At 46.3% G+C, this 17,933-nt stretch overlaps 1 protein-coding gene across 1 annotated transcript in view; it reads right to left on the bottom strand.

Moving 5' to 3' along the window:
* Window positions 1-17,933, bottom strand: part of LOC111953859 (histone-lysine N-methyltransferase 2D-like) — a 127,963-nt gene that overhangs the window by 9,288 nt on the left and 100,742 nt on the right. The window contains exons 12-14 of the mRNA XM_070435669.1: window positions 17,167-17,388; window positions 16,529-17,080; window positions 14,800-15,791 (exon numbers count right to left, since the gene is read on the bottom strand). Of these exons, the coding sequence (XP_070291770.1) occupies window positions 14,800-15,791; window positions 16,529-17,080; window positions 17,167-17,388 (1,766 nt within the window). The remainder of the gene's footprint in view (window positions 1-14,799; window positions 15,792-16,528; window positions 17,081-17,166; window positions 17,389-17,933) is intronic.

Below are 17,933 nucleotides of genomic sequence, written 5' to 3'. Positions count from 1 at the left end.
TTGCCCTGGTTAAAGAGCAGTGGTTCGCGCTTTCAGTTTCACGCGAATGCTGCGTCATCACGGTTTCTGGTTTGGGAATGTGTTTTATCGTTGTCTGGGTACGACATCGTCAATGCACTCCTAATGAACTCGCTCCCGAATCAGCATATTCGTCATATTTGTTGTTGGACGCGATGCGGAACATATTCCAATCCGCGTGATCGAAGCAGTCTTGAAGCGTGGATTCAGATTGGTCGGACAGCGTTGAACAGACCTGACGCGGGGCTGTTGTGTTTGAGTTTCTGTTTGTAGGCAGGAATCAACAAAATGGAGTCGTGGTCAGCTTTCCGAAAGGGGGGCGGGGGAGGGCCTTGTAAGCGTCGCGGAAATTAGTGTAGCAATGGTCCAGTGTTTTTCCAGCCCTGTAGCAAATCGATATGCTGATAGAATTTAGGGAGTTTTGTTTTTAGATTAGCCTTGTTAAAATCCCCAGCTACGATGAATGCAGCCTCAGGGTGTGTGGTTTCCAGTTTACAAAGAGTCAGATAAAGTTCGTTCAGGGCCATCGATGTGTCTGCTTGGGGGGGAATGTATACGGTGTGATTATGATTGACGAGAATTCCTTGGTAGATAATGCGGTCGACATTTGATTGTGAGGAGTTCTAGATAGGTGAACAGCAGACTTGAGTTTCTTGTGTGTTATTATGATGGTACACCACTTCTCGTTAATCATAAGGCATACCCCCCGCCCCTCTTCTTACCGGAAAGATGTTTGTTTTGTGTCGGCGCGATGCATGGAGAAACCAGCTGGCTGCACGACTCCGTTAGCGTCCCTTGAGTTAGCCATGTTTCCGTGAAGCAGAGCACGTTGCAATCCCTGATGTCTCTTGGAATGCTACCCGTGCTCGGATTTCATCAACCTTATTGTCAAGAGACTGGACATTGCGGAGTAGTATGCTAGGTGAGGGGAGCGGCGAATGTGCCCGTCTCCGAAGCCTGACCACGAGACCGCCACGTTTTCCCCTTTTTCGGCGTCGCCCAGGGTCGCCGGCTGGGATCTGATCCATTGTATTGTGTGGAAGGCAATACACTGGATCCGTTTCGGGAAAGTCATATTCCTGGTAGGAACGATGGTGAGTTGACGTTAATCGTATATTCAGTAGTTCCTCCCGACTGTATGTAATGAAACCTAAGATTACCCGGGGTACCGATGTAAGAAATAACACGTAAAAAAACAAAATACTGCATATTTTCCAAGGAACGCGAAGCGAGGCTGCCATCTCTATCGGCGCCGGAAGTTGGAAGTTGGTATTTTTCCATATTATCTCACCGTTTCTGTGATCCTTAAATACAAATTATTTAAGAGTCCTGTGTAGTATTTTGATACTTTGTGTAAGGTAATTGATAAGCATTAAAAACTTTGTGGATGGAACCTCCCGAGTGGCGCAGCGGTCTAAGACACATTGCTACAGATGCTGGTTCGAGAACCGTGTCGGCCACGACCGGGAGACCCATGAGGCAACGCACAATTGGCCCAGCATCGTCCGAATTAGGGGAGGGTTTGTCCCGGCCGGGATGTCCTTGTCCCATCGCGCTGTAGCGACTCCTGTGGCGGGCTAGACGCACACACGCTGACCAGGTGTATGGTGTTTCCTTCAACACAAAATGTATTTTTTTTTGTGGATGGGTATAATTTGTATGCATAAAATGTATAATAGTAATATTTAAAATTACTAATATCGGGTCTTTTTCTATACATTTATTTAAATTTGCATCGGGCCGCTTCTGGGGGGATTCTGGTAAAATGCCGGCAAAGTCGGCTGAATTCCGGTAGAAGGAAAAGGCCCGATGTACTTGGGCCGTTTCTGGGCAGTCATTCATTTTGACTCCGGGCCGAGTCCTACACCCAATTCCGGGCCGAGTAAATCAGTTCCAGCCCCCCGGAAGAGGGCTGCTTCTGGGCCGATTCCTGTCTGCGTTTTGACTTTGTTTATTTGCATCTTCTACTGGATGGCATTCTTGGATTAGGGAGTTTTCACATGTCAAACAAACATGCCTGCCATCACAAAGAATTTAGCTGCTGTTAGCTTATGTCTTTTCTAAACAATATGACACGTCTCCCTTGTGCTCACCAGAGATGTGGTACATTGTAAACAAGTTAGGTTGGTAACATATGTTTTGTTATTTAGACTGGTTAATGGAATGAGTTTGGATGTGTTCTGTGTGAGGCTTGGATAAAAAAAGTTCACATTTATCTTTTACAATAAAAGGTACAATTGAGGAATAAAGTTGTGAAGACCTTCATTTTCCATCAGTACAAAACATTGTTTAGTTGTTTTCAAGACACAATGCTGTTAAGACGTGTTTGTTGAGTCCTACGTTCTGTTGCTACTGTTCCAATCACATTTTTGCAATAATACGCTGCAGGGACCACTCAACAATGATCACAAATATGTGATTGTACGCATCAAAGGGTTAAAGGTGTCAGTGTGCAAAAGACAGGCTTTGAGAGGGGGGGGGGGGGGGGAGACATTTCAGTAGATTCTGTACATAGTGTGTGAGAATGAGGGTGCAAGTGAATGGGGATGCATTAGTTGAATGCATTCATAGATAGTGAAAAGAACATGATCATGCCATCTCCAAGCACATGCTTGTGAATACAGTATGCTCAGTTGCAAAGTATAAACGGACCTCAAAGGTTAGGCTGAATCCAAAAACAGGCCAAAGTCAGAGTGAAAGAGTTAGAATTTGGAGAGATTGTCTGCACAGTACAGAGACGTTCTTCACAGCTTCCATCTCAAACATGTACGACATACTGTAGTCACAAATATCGTCATACTACCCAACTTCCTGAGCAACCCCATCCCATTCTACACATTATGCGTTAAAAAGGTAGGCAAAGCAATAAGACATCATTTGAGCAGACTTCCTGCTCACAGCAATCAACAACGATAACATACAACTACTGGTTTGTTATGTCGCCACGCCTTTAGGGATGGAACAACTTAGGAAGAATCAAAAAGTGCCAGTCCTGGCAAACTTGAATTTGGTTGTCTGATGCTGACATATTGTTGAGCCTACCTTTAACGCAAGCCTCAAGACATGACAAGACCATCTAAATCACCATGTAGTGGTCCAATACAACCTACATTACCATGCAGTTTAGGGTTGGGCGGTATCCGGAATTCCATACCTTCACACCGTGCCATCCCAGGATACACGATATTACTGGTAGTGCACACAAGGGGTGCCATCTTTTTTTTGTACATAAAATCCCAAAACATCACAAAATGCTAACAAGTACTAAGGAATCACCATAGCGGATACTAAGTAAATACTAAAGAGTGCATGCAAACTTTTACTACCAAGACAGACAACCCAACTCATATAGTAAAGCAAGTATATTACAACGCAGTTTGCAGCTAGCACAAACCATATATTAGACAGTAGGGATCTTAATCCAGGAGGGGATGGGCTCTGCTGCTGTTACCAAGAAGCTTGACCGTGCAAGCTAACGTTAGCCACTTAGCTAACGTTAGCAAAACCCAGCTGGAGATCATTTATTTGGCACATCTTAGATAGTTAACTTAATACACTAAAAAATATAAACGTAACATTCAACAATCTCAAGGATTTGACTGAGTTACAGTTCATATAAGGAAATCAGTCAATTGAAATAAATGAATTAGGCCCTAACCTGGCCCGGGTACCCTGGAAGGATATTGACCTCATCCCGTCAGTTGAGGATGCCTGGTCATTCTTTAAATGTTACTTCCTCACCATATTAGACAAGCATGCTCCGTTCAAAAAATGCAGAACCAAGAACAGATATAGCCCTTGGTTCACTCCAGACCTGACTGCCCTCGACCAGCACAAAAACATCCTGTGGCGAACTGCAATAGCATCGAAGAGCCCCCGCGATATGCAACTGTTCAGGGAAGTCAGGAACCAATACACGCAGTCAGTCAGGAAAGCAAAGGCCAGCTTTTTCAAGCAGAAATTCGCATCCTGTAGCTCTAACTCCAAAAAGTTCTGGATACTGTAAGTCCATGGAGAACAAGAGCACCTCCTCCCAGCTGCCCACTGCACTGAGGCTAGGTAACACGGTCACCAGCGATAAATCCGTGATAATCGAAGACTTCAACAAGCATTTCTCAATGGCTGGCCATGCCTTCTTCCTGGCGACTCCAACCTTGGCCAACAGCCCCGCCCCCCGCTGCTACTCGCCCAAGCCTCCCCAGCTTCTCCTTTACCCAAATTCAGATAGCAGATGTTCTGAAAGAGCTGGAAAACCTGGACCCATACAAATCAGCTGGGCTTGACAATCTGGACCCCCATTTCTGAAACTGTCCCCGCCATTGTCGCACCCCCTATTACCAGCCTGTTCAACCTCTCCTTCGTATCATCTGAGATCCCCAAGGATTGGAAAGCTGCCGCGGTCATCCCCCTCTTCAAAGGGGGGACACCCTGGACCCAAACTGTTACAGACCTATATCCATCCTGCCCTGCCTATCTAAGGTCTTCGAAAGCCAAGTCAACAAACAGATCACTGACCATCTCGAATCCCACCGTACCTTCTCCGCTGTGCAATCCGGTTTCCGAGCCGGTCACGGATGCACCTCAGCCACGCTCAAGGTACTAAACGACATCATAACCGCCATCGATAAAAGACATTACTGTGCAGCCGTCTTCATCGACCTGGCCAAGGCTTTCGACTCTGTCAATCACCATATTCTTATCGGCAGACTCAGTAGCCTCGGTTTTTCTAATGACTGCCTTGCCTGGTTCACCAACTACTTTGCAGACAGGAGTTCAGTGTGTCAAATCGGAGGGCATGTTGTCCGGTCCTCTGGCAGTCTCTATGGGGGTACCACAGGGTTCAATTCTCGGGCCGACTCTTTTCTCTGTATACATCAATGATGTTGCTCTTGCTGCGGGCGATTCCCTGATCCACCTCTACGCAGACGACACCTTCTATATACTTCCGGCCCTTCCTTGGACACTGTGCTATCTAACCTCCAAACGAGCTTCAATGCCATACAACACTCCTTCCGTGGCCTCCAACTGCTCTTAAACGCTAGTAAAACCAAATGCATGCTTTTCAACCGTTCGCTGCCTGCACCCGCACGCCCGACTAGCATCACCACCCTGGACGGTTCCGACCTAGAATTGTGGACATCTATAAGTACCTAGGTGTCTGGCTAGACTGCAAACTCTCCTTCCAGACTCATATCAAACATCTCCAATCCAAAATCAAATCAAGAATCGGCTTTCTATTCCGCAACAAAGCCTCCTTCACTCACGCCGCCAAACTTACCCTAGTAAAACTGACTATCCTGCCGATCCTCGACTTCGGCGATGTCATCTACAAAATAGCTTCCAACACTCTACTCAGCAAACTGGATGCAGTTATCACAGTGCCATTCGTTTTGTTACTAAAGCACCTTATACGACCCACCACTGCGACCTGTATGCCCTAGTCGGCTGGCCCTCGCTACATGTTCGTCGTCAGACCCACTGGCTCCAGGTCATCTACAAGGCTATGCTAGGTAAAGTGCCGCCTTATCTCAGTTCACTGGTCACGATGGCTACACCCACCCGCAGCACGCGCTCCAGCAGGTGTATCTCACTGATCATCCCTAAAGATAAAACCTCATTTGGAGCCTTTCCTTCCAGTTCTCTGCTGCCTGCGACGAACGAATTGCAAAAATCTCTGAAGTTGGAGACTTTTATCTCCCTCAACAACTTTAAAAATCTGCTATCCGAGCAGCTAACCGATCGCTGCAGCTGTACATAGTCCATCTGTAAACTACCCACCCAATTTACCTACCTCACCCCCCATACTGCTTTTATTTATTTACTTTTCTGCTCTTTTGCACACCAGTACCAATATCTCTTCTTGCACATGATCATCTGATGATTTATCACTCAGTGTTAATCTGCTAAATTGTAATTATTCGATTTATTGCCTACCTCATGCCTTTTGCACACATTGTATATAGATTCTCTTTTTTCTACCATGTTATTGACTGTTTATTGTTTACTCCATGTGTAACTCTGTGTTGTCTGTTCACACTGCTATGCTTTATCTTGGCCAGGTCGCAGTTGCAAATGAGAACTTGTTCTCAACTAGCCTACCTGGTTAAATAAAGGTGAAATAAAAAAAAAAAATAATAATCTATGGATATCACATGACTGGGAATTCAGATGTGCATCTGTTGGTCACAGATACCTTTTTTTTTAAAGGTAGGGGCGTGAATTAGAAAACAAGTAAGTATCTGATGTGACCACCATTTGCCTCATGAAGCGCGACATCTCCTTCACAAAGAGTTCAGGCTGTTGATTGTGGCCTGTGGAATGTTGACCCACTCCTCAATGGCTGTGCAAATTTGCTGGATAGTGGTGGAACTGGAATACGCTGTGTGTATATACACTGCTCCAAAAAAATTAAGGGAACACTAAAATAACACATCCTAGATCTGAATGAATGAAATATTCTTATTAAATACTTTTTTCTTTACATAGTTGAATGTGCTGACAACAAAATCACACAAAAAATTATCAATGGAAATCAAATTTATCAACCCATGGAGGTCTGGATTTGGAGTCACACTCAAAATTAAAGTGGAAAACCACACTACAGGCTGATCCAACTTTGATGTAATGTCCTTAAACAAGTCAAAATGAGGCTCAGTAGTGTGTGTGGCCTCCACGTGCCTGTATGACCTCCCTACAACGCCTGGGCATGCTCCTGATGAGGTGGCGGATGGTCTCCTGAGGGATCTCCTCCCAGACCTGGACTAAAGCATCCCAGCGAGACATGATGTCCCTGATGTGCTCAATTGGATCAGGTCTGGGGAACGGGCGGGCCAGTCCATAGCATCAATGCCTTCCTCTTGCAGGAACTGCTGACACACTCCAGCCACATGAGGTCTAGCATTGTCTTGCATTAGGAGGAACCCAGGGCCAACGCACCAGCATATGGTCTCACAAGGGGTCTGAGGATCTCATCTCGGTACCTAATGGCAGTCAGGCCTACCTCTGGCGAGCACATGGAGGGCTGTGCGCCCCCCAAGAAATGCCACCCACCACCATGACTGACCCACCGCCAAACCGGTCATGCTGGAGGATGTTGCAGGCAGCAGAATGTTCTCCACGGCGTCTCCAGACTCTGTCACGTCTGTCACATGTGCTCAGTGTGAACCTGCTTTCATCTGTGAAGAGCACAGGGCGCCAGTGGCGAATTTGCCAATCTTGGTGTTCTCTGGCAAATGCCAAATGTCCTGCACGTGTTTGGGCTGTAAGCACAACCCCACCTGTGGACGTCGGGCCCTCATACCACCCTCATGGAGTCTGTTTCTGACTGTTTGAGCAGACACATGCACATTTGTGGCCTGCTGGAGGTCATTTTGCAGGGCTCTGGCAGTGCTCCTCCTTGCACAAAGGCGGAGGTAGCGTCCTGCTGCTGGGTTGTTGCCTCCCTACGGCCTCCTCCACGTCTCCTGATGTACTGGCCTGTCTCCTGGTAGCGCCTCCATGCTCTGGACATACGCTGACAGACACAGCAAACCTTCTTGCCACAGCTCGCATTGATGTGCCATCCTGGATGAGCTGCACTACCTGAGCCACTTGTGTGGGTTGTAGACTCCGTCTCATGCTACCACTAGAGTGAAAGCACCGCCAGCATTCAAAAGTGACCAAAACATCAGCCAGGAAGCCATAGGAACTGAGAAATGGTCACCACCTGCAGAACCACTCCTTTATTGGGGTGTCTTGCTAATTGCCTATAATTTCCACCTGTTGTCTATTCTATTTGCACAACAGCATGTGAAATGTATTGTCAATCAGTGTTGCTTCCTAAGTGGACAGTTTGATTTCACAGAAGTGTGATTGACTTGGAGTTACATTGTGTTGTTTAAGTGTTCCCTTTATTTTTTTGAGCAGTGTATATATATATATATATTTTTTTTTTACATTTTATTGACGGTATTGGAAAATCAGAGCGTATTTCCAAATACCCCGGGATACCGTATATAAGGTATAACACCCAAACCTAATGTAGGTCATATTGGACCACTCAACAGTAGGTCAAGAACAGTCTACGGAGCGATTGTCTAAGAACATTGGAGCATGAGGGATAGATTGAGTGGATTTTCCCTTTAAGTATTTAATATTGTGTGGAAGAAGAAGATTAAGCATCTTCCTAGATCTTCCTAATCTTGCAGAAATATTAACCATCTGTGTACTAGTACGACCCGCTATCCTCTTATGACAGCCCAGTTCTCTTCTCCCCCTAATACACATCTATAGGCCTAACTTCATTTTAAAGTCGCTCTTACTGCAATGAAACTGCAACATAGGCTTAAACACAACAAAAATCAAAGTACACAAGTATGTGGACACCTGCTCGTCAAACATCTCAATCCAAAATAATGGTAATTAATATGGAGTTGGCTCCCCCTTTGCTGCTATAACAGCCTCCAATCTTCCGGGAAGGCTTTCCACTGGAATTGGAACATTGCTGCGGGGACTTGCTTCCATTCAGCCACAAGAGCATTAATGAGGTCAGTCACTGATGTTGGGCTATTAGGCCTGGCTTGCAGTCGGCGTTCCAATTCATCCCAAGGTGTTCGATGGGGTTGAGGTCAGGGCTCTGTGCAGGCCAATCAAGTTCTTCCACACCGATCTCGTCAAACCATTTCTGTCTGGACCTTACTTTGTGCACGGGGGCATTGTCATGCTGAAACAGGAAAGAACCTTCCCCAAACTGTTGCCACAGATTAGTCCGTCGGACTGCTAGATGGTGAAGCGTGATTCATCACTCCAGAGAACGTGTATCAAGTGCTCCAGAGTCCAATGGCGGCAAGCTTTACACCACTCCAGTCGGCATTGCCATTGCGAAAGGTGATCTTAGGCTTGTGTGTGGCTGCTCTGCCATGGAAACCCATGAAGCTCCCGACGAACAGTTCTTGTGCTGAAGTTCCAAACTGCCTCTGGAAGAAACTCGGTAGTGACTGTTGAAACCGAGGACAGACGACTTTACGCACTTCAGCACTCGGTCTCGCTCTGTGAGCTTGTGGCCTACCACTTCGCGGCTGAGCAGTTGTTGCTCCTAGACATTTCCACTTCACAATAACAGCACTTACAGTTGACCGGGGCAGCTCTAGCAGGGCAGAAATTTTACGACCTGACTTGTTGGAAATATGGCATCATATGATGGTGCTACGTTGAAAGTCACTGAGCTCTTCAGTAAGGACATTCTACTGCCAATGTTTGTCTATGGAGATCCCATGGCTGTGTGCTCGATTTTATACACCTGTCAGCAATGGGTGTAGCTGAAATAGCGAAATTCACTCATTTGAAGGGGTGTCCACATACTTTTGACAGAGAAAGTATTCAGACCCCTTGACTTTTAAAATTTTGTTAAATTACTGCCTTATTTTAAATTGATTAAATTGTCCCGTCCCCCCCTCAATCTACATACAATACCCCATAATGACCAAGCAAAAACAGGCTTTTAGAAATGTTTGAAAATGTATTAAAAAAATAAAAACTGAAATATCACATTTACATATGTTTTCAGACCCTTTACTCAGTACTTTGTGGAAACACCTTTGGCAGCGATTACAGCCTAGAGTCTTCCTGGATATGACGCTACAAGCTTGGCACACCTGTATTTGAGGAGTTTCTCCCATTCTTCTCTGCAGATCCTCTCAATCTCTGTCAGGTTGGATGGGGAGCATTGCTGCACAGCTATTTTCAGGTCTCTCCAGAGATTTTTGATTTTGTTCAAGTCCGGGCTCTGGCTGGGACACTCAACGACATTCAGAGACTTGTCCCGAAGCCACTCCTGCGTTGTCTTGGCTTTGTGCTTAGGGTCGGTGTCCTGTTGGAAGGTGAACGTTTTCCCCAGTCTAAGGTCCTGAGTGTTCTGGAGCAGGTTTTCATCAAGGATCTCACTGTACTTTACTCCGTTCAGCTTTCCCTTGAACCTGACTAGTCTCTCAATCCCCGCCACTGAAAACCAACCCCACAGAATGATACTGCCACCACCACCCACAGCCAAGACAACGCAGGAGTGGCTTCGGGACAAGTCTCTGAATGTCCTTGAATGCCCCAGCCAGAGGCCAGACTTGAAACCGATCTAACATCTCTCGAGAGCCCTGAAAATAGCTGTGCAGCGACGCTCCCATCTTTGACCGACCGGCTCAAAATCAGTCTTATGTAGCAAAATTTGTATATATATTTTTTTAATATATATATATTTTTTAACATACAGTGGGGAGAACAAGTATTTGATACACTGCCGATTTTGCAGGTTTTCCTACTTACAAAGCATGTAGAGGTCTGTAATTTTTATCATAGGTACACTTCAACTGTGAGAATCCAGAAAATCACATTGTATGATTTTTAAGTAATTAATTTGCATTTTATGACTGGGAATTTGCATATTCCCAGTCATGTGAAATCCATCGATTAGAGCCCTTTAAAATCATTTAAATTGACTGATTTCCTTATATGAACTGTAATTCCGTCAAATCTCTAAAATTGTTGCATGTTGCGTTTAGATTTTTGTTCAGTATAGTTGTTGCACCTTTAGATCTCCTGTCTTTCTACCGGATATTTTCATCCACTTTTACAATGGTGTTTTCTTGCCAATTACAATTTTTTTTCGCCCCAATTTTGTGGTATCCAATTGGTAGTAGTTATAGTCTTGTCTCATCACTGCAACTCCCGTACGGACTCGGGAGAGGCAAAGGTCGAGAGCCATGCGTCTCTCCAAAACACAACCCAACCAAGCCGCACTGTTCTTGACACAATGCCCCTCCAACCCGGAAGCCAGCCGCACCAATGTGTCGGAGGAAACACCGTACACCTGGCAACCGTGTCAGCGTGTACTGCGCCCGGCCCGCCACAGGAGTCGCTAGTGCGCGATGAGACAAGGATATCCCTGCCGGCCAAACCCTCCCAAACCTGGACTAAGCTTGGCCAATTGTGCGCCGCCCCATGGGCCTCCCGGTTGCGGCCGGCTGCGATAGAGCCACTCGGGAGGTCCCTGCCAATTACATTTTTGAACAGACATTAATGTGCACATAACCTAGTGCACATTACCGGACTTTCAATGTGAAGAAATAATATTTTTCAACATTTTAAGCTAAAACGTTCTGATCTGTCGCATCAGTCTAATTGCTTAAATGAAAAAAAATTGGTAGCCTCAGTCAGGACAACTGGTTGTACGGATATGGGATCTTTCGTCCCAGAACTGTCCCAGAATCAATTTGGAATAGGCCATTTCTTTCGGACACAGATGAACAAGCTGACCAATAGAATAGGTTAAAAAATATATACTATGGGGGAATAGTAGATTGACATAAACTGAGGAAAAGTAAAGGAATTCGGTAAGAAGGACACATGCCGTTGCATCCTCGAGTTGCTTGTTCTGTTAAGATTAATTTCCATAATCTAATTGTGCTTTCTGTCATTCTGAACTCTGTGGGTGGACGCCCTAGTCAGGTTACAAATGCTTATGGTCTGGTAAATATCTCAAATAAATTAAAATTCTGAATGTCCAACTCCACATTTTCCGAACGGAAACCCGAACGCACGCACACACTCAAAAGCTCAGTAGAACTCACACAAAATCTACTATTAAAATAAGTATTGCACATGTTCGCCCAAAGTCGAAACAAGGTGACATCTTTTATATGCAAGTACTTACAGATGCATCCTAAAAAATACATTATATCATATCCAAAACAAATCCAAGTAAAAAACAAACATTGACCTCTATACTTAAAAATAAATAAATGAAAAGGTAAACATCATTCAAGGCTTTCCAGTTCTGAGTCTATAGCTGACTATTGGGCTTAGATATACCGAGTAGCCAAGTTGAATTTCCCCTTCTGACAGCTTTGGCTGGCCTTAAAAAGAGGTGTCCTCCCTCTTCCCTCAGCTTGGTAGAAATGGGTTTGTGTCGTGCTTCACGCCTCAATGAGTTCCTATACGAATTAAAACACCTCCAAAAGATGTGGTGTCCCCCCTCCTCCCCAGCTTCAAACCCTTGGCACAGACCTCAGCCCTCGCTACTCCATCCCCAAAGGCTCTGGGTTATACTCAGCTATGTGAACGAGAGAGTGATAGATAGAGAAAGAAAGAGGAAGAGAGAAAAAGACAAAGTGAGCAAGAGCAAGAAGGAGAGAGGGGGAGGGAAAAAAGATAGCAAAAGAGAGCAAGGAAGAGCGAGATAGCGAGCGAAAGAGAGGGAGAGAGAAAGCAGCCAGAGCCTCTCAACATTAATTAATACACACTCCACACTGGCACTAAACTGAGCAACAAGAGGGAATGGGAAAGGAGGGAATATAATTACAGAGAGAGAGGATACGAGTTGTGGATCAGCGGAGGACCACAACTCCCACCACAGCAGAGCAGTCTTTGGATAGAGCTACAGACCTAGTTGAACAGCTACAGAAAGTCCCGAAGAACTACAGACCTGCTAGAATAGCTACAGACCTGCTAGAAGAACTAAAGGTTTGTTATAATGGCTACAAACCTGCTTGAAGAACGAAATACCTGCGAGATGAACTAAAGGTTTGTTATCATGGCTACAGACCTACTAGAACTACATACCTGCTAGAATACCTACAGTCCTGCTAGAAGAACTACAGACCTGCAAGAATAACTACAGACCTGGTAGAAGAACTACAGACCTACTAGAATAGCTACAGACCTGCTAGAAGAACTATAGGTTTGTTATAATGGCTACAGACTTACTAGAACATACAGTTGAGGTCGGAAGTGTACATACACCTCAGCCAAATACATTTAAACTCAGTTGTTCACAATTCCTGACATTTAATCCTAGTAAAAATTCCCTGTCTTAGGTCAGTTAGGTTCACCACTTTATTTTAAGAATGTGAAATGTTAGAATAATAGTATAGAGAATGATTTCAGCTTTTATTTCATTCATCACATTCCCAGTTGGTCAGAAGTTTACATGCACTCAATTAGTATTTGGTAGCATTGCTTTTAAATTGTTTCACTTGGGTCAAACGTTTCGGGTAGCCTTCCACAAGCTTCCCACAGTAAGTTGGGTGAATTTTGGCCTATTCCTCCTGACAGAGCTGGTGTAACTGAGTCAGGTTTCTAGGCCTCCTTGCTCGCACACGCTTTTTCAGTTCTGCCCACAAATGTTCTATTGGTTTGAGGTCAGGGCTTTGTGATGGCCACTCCAATACCTTGACTTTGTTGTCCTTAAGCCATTTTGAAACATCTTTGGAAGTATGCTTGGGGTCATTGTCCATTTAGAAGACCAATTTGCGACCAAGCTTTAAATTCCTGACTAATGTCTTGAGATGTTGCTTCAATATATCCACATAAATTTCCTGCCTCATGATGCCATCTATTTTGAGAAGTGCACCAGTCCCTACTGCAGCAAAGCACTACCACAACATGATGCTGCCACCCCGTGCTTCACGGTTGGGATGGTGTTCGTCGGCTTGCAAGCCTCCCCCTTTTCCCTCCAAACATAACGATGGTCATTATGGCCAAACAGTTCTATTTTTGTTTCATCAGACCAGAGGACATTTTGCCAAAAAGTACGATCTTTGTCCCCATGTGCAGTTGCAAACCGTAGTCTGGCTTTTTTATGGCGGTTTTGGAGCACTGGCTTCTTCCTTGCTGAGCGGCCTTTCAGGTTATGTCGATATAGGACTAATTTTACAGTGGATATAGATACTTTTGTACCCGTTTCCTCCAGCATCTTCACAAGGTCCTTTGCTGTTGTTCTGGGATTCCTTTACACTTTTCGCACCAAAGTACATTCATTTCTAGGAGACAGAACGCGACTCCTTCCTGAGCGGTATGACGGCTGCGTGGTCCCATGGTGTTTATACTTGCGTACTATTGTTTGTACAGATGAACGTGGTACCTTCAGGCGTTTGGAAATTGCTCCCAAGGATGAACCAGACTTGTGGAGGTCTACAATCTATTTTCTGAGGTCTTGGCTGATTTCTTTTGATTTTCCCATGATGTCAAGCAAAGAGGCACTGAGTTTGAAGGTAGGCCTTGAAATACATCCACAGGTACACCTCCAATTGAATCAAATGATGTCAATTAGCCTATCAGAAGCTTCTAAAGCCATGACATCATTTTCTGGAAGCACAGTCAACGTAGTGTATGTAAACTTCTGACCCACTGAAATTGTGATACAGTGAATTATAAGTGAAATAATCTGTCTGTAAACAATTGTTGGAAAAATTACTTGTGTAATCAGAAAGTAGATGTCCTAACCGACTTGCCAAAACTATAGTTTGTTAACAAGACATTTGTGGAGCGGTTGAAAAACGAGTTTTAATGACTCCAACCTAAGTGTATGTAAACTTCCGACTTCAACTGTACATACCTGCTAGAATACCTACAGACCTGCTAGAAGAACTACATACCTGCTAAAATAGTTACAGACCTGCTAGAAGAACTACATACCTGCTAGAAGAACTACAGACATGCCAGAAGAACTACAGACCTGCCAGAAGAACTACGGACCTGCTAGAAGAACTACAGACCGGCTAGAAGAACTAAATGTTTGTTATAATGGCTACAGACCTACTAGAACACCTACAGACCTGCTAGAATAGCTACTTACCTGCTAAAATAGCTACAGACCAGCTAGAATAGCTACATACCTGCTAGAAGAACTAAAGGTTTGTTATAATGGCTACAAACCTGCTAGAAGAACTACAGACTAGTGGAGCTTCCAATCCAGTTTTGGGAAAGAAACCTTCCTGTAAAAAACAACAGAAATAAATAGATGAACAACCTTACCTGCTTCACCCTTGGTCTCCCAGGGGAGAACTTCCTCTTGGAGATGGCAGGCTTCCCCATGCCAATCTTGGGAGTTAGGGGGAAAAAGGTTGTGGTGGTGGGAGGCACACAAGCACTATATCCAGAATGAGGTTGGGTCTGTGGTGGAGCAGCCTGGGCCTGGATTTGGACCTGAACCCAAGGAGGGCTGGCCTCCCTGGGGAAGGACTCTGTAGGGAAGAGGGACTGGATCAGCATGAGCGAGAGCTCAGGAGACATTTCAGGGGAAGCCTTTGGGGCTTTGCCATCTCCCCTCGGTGAGCTGAAGTCCGAGAGGCTGCGGTTGCTGGCGTGCATGATATCCATGTCTACGGGGCTCTCCATTTCAGGAAGTTCAGCCATGGGACTAAGCTCCTTTTCTCTGATTTTGTCCTCTGCAATGGGCAATACATTTGGACGCAACACCTCCCCCTCGTCCAAAACAATTGGAGGCAAATTCTCCCCCTCGTCCAAAATACTTGGAGGCAACTCCTCGTCCTCCAACCCCTGCAACTTCTCCTCAACCTCCTTTTCTGCAACTGCATCCTGCACCTCCTGCATGGGTTCCATAACATTCTGCTCAACAGTAGTCTCCATTGCAGCCAATTCCAAAGACTTCATTTCTACAGGTGCTACTTCCATAGGCTCCTCCTCCTCCACAGGAGCCTCTTCGGTAGTCTCCTCCAAAGCCTCATGAGATATTTCGTTGGTGGGCGTGGCTAAAGTGGTTTTTGAGTCTTCCGATTTGGTCTCCTCCCCCTCTACATCGCAGGGCAAAGCCTCCTCGGGCGCCGCACCTTTCCCCGTTTGTAAAGAGTCTGATATTTCCAGTTCCTGTTGGAAATCGTCCACGGGTGAGGCGGGACTCTGGGAGGCGAGCGGTGACACGTCCACTAGAGTTCCAGACCTCTGGTGAGACTCCCGGCCCTCCGTCAGGGTAACGGTCACCTGAATCTCCTGCGCCAGTTCAACACCTGGAACAGAGAAAGCCAATCAAATAAGAGCATAACCTTGTTTGTTTTTTATCATGATTCATGCTTTATTGAATGGATGTTGTGCTGATATTTTTCCAAAGTCACACCTAAAGCAAGTGGAGAGTTACTGGTTGGGGGAAGTTATACTTAGACATTGTGATTTTAAAGCATACACAAGTGCACCAAAACATCAGGAACACCTGCTCTTTCCATGACAGACTGACCAGGTGAATCCTGGTGAAAGCTATGAAATGTTATTGATGTCACTTGTTAAATCGACTTCAATCAGTGTAGATAAAGGGGAGGAGACAGGTTAAATAATTATTTTTAAGCCTTGAGGCAATTGAGACATGGATGATGTATGTGTGCCATTCAGAGGGTGAATGGGCAAGAAAAAAGATTTAGGTGCCTTTGAATGGGGTATGGTAGTAGATGCCAGGCGCACCGGTTTGAGTGTGTCAAGAACTGCAAAGCTGAGAGAGAGTTTTTCACACTAAGCAGTTTCCCATGTGTATCAAGAATAGTCCACCACCCAAAGGACATCCAGCCAATTTGACTGTGGGAAGCATTGGGGTGAACACGGGCCAGCATCCCTGTGGTACACTTTCGACACCTTGTAGAGTGCACGCCCCAATGCATTTATGCTGTTCTGAGAGCAAAAGGAAGTGCAACTCAATATTACGAAGGTGTTCCTAATATTTTGTACACTCAGTGTACAATGGTTTTCTATACTGGACCTGATGGAGACACTTTAGGCTTCTTTAGAGGGCCTGGACGCGCCGCCTCCTCCTCCTCCAGCCGAGGGCCTGGACGCGCCGCCTCCTCCTCCTCCAGCCGAGGGCCTGGACGCGCCGCCTCCTCCTCCTCCAGCCGAGGGCCTGGACGCGCCGCCGTCTCCTCCTCCAGCCGAGGGCCTGGACGGGCCGCCTCCTCCTCCAGCCGAGGGCCTGGACGCGCCGCCTCCTCCTCCAGCCGAGGGCCTGGACGCGCCTCCTCCTCCTCCAGCCGAGGGCCTGGACGCGCCTCCTCCTCCTCCAGCCAGGCTTGGACGCGCCTCCTCCTCCTCCAGCCGAGGCTTGGACGCGCTCCTCCTCCTCCAGCCGAGGGCTGGACGCGCCTTCCTTTTCCTCCTCCAGCCGAGGCTTGGACGCGCCTCCTCCTCCTCAGCCGAGGGCTTGGACGCGCCTCCTCCTCCTCCAGCCGAGGGCTTGGACGCGCCTCCTCCTCCTCCAACCGAGGGCTGACGCGCCTCCCCTCCTCCAGCCGAGGGCTTGGACGCCCTCCTCCTCCTCCAGCCGAGGGCTTGACGCGCTCCTCCTCCTCCAGCCAGAGGCTGGACGCGCCTCCTCCTCCTCCCCTCCAGCGAGCGGCTGACGCGCCTGCCTCCTCGCTTCCTCCAGCCGAGGGCTTGGACGCGCCTCCTCCTCCTCCAGCCGAGGGCTTGGACGCGCCTCCTCCTCCTCCAGCCGAGGGCTTGGACGCGCATCCTCCTCCTCCAGCCGAGGGCTTGGACGCGCCTCCTCCTCCTCCAGCCGAGGGCTTGGACGCACCTCCTCCTCCAGCAACACCTCCTCCTCCACCACAGCCATAAAGACATCTGGAAGACAGGAAATAAAAACGAAGTCACAATTTGATTGAGAGCTCTGCTTCTCTCACAAAACTAGGCTTCCATCCAAATCTAACTGAAAATAACAGAAAAATCTGTTATGAGAGTAAAATTTGGTCCTATTGAAAATCTGGCCATGAGACAAAGGAATATATGAGAATGCTATTCATTTCCAAAGGTATTAGTACTTTGGCCACCATCAAAAGGTATTTCTCATTAGAAAAAGCCACCGTTTTGACTGTAGCACAATGGGAAATTGAGTCCCCACTCAACAATTCACAGCCCTTCCAATTAGGCTCTAATCTCAAGTTAATTAGGGAACATCTTCTTCCAAGGTACTGCAACTCCCGGCCCTCCCCATCCCAAAGCCCAAACCCCAGCTGGTTCAATAACTCAATACCTAGTGTTCACTCTATAAACATTGCCTAATTTAATTGACAATTCTCAGTTTGATCCAAGTCCTCCCTGATGACAGTCATGCAATACTTCTCCACATTGCATCATGATATAGCAGTGATACAGGACTACATTCTAGT

Source organism: Salvelinus sp. IW2-2015, linkage group LG27 (assembly GCF_002910315.2).
Source record: "Salvelinus sp. IW2-2015 linkage group LG27, ASM291031v2, whole genome shotgun sequence".
Taxonomy (NCBI): domain Eukaryota; kingdom Metazoa; phylum Chordata; class Actinopteri; order Salmoniformes; family Salmonidae; genus Salvelinus; species Salvelinus sp. IW2-2015.
The sequence above is the reverse complement of the archived record's forward strand: the minus strand, read 5'-3'. Positions and strand labels throughout refer to the sequence as shown.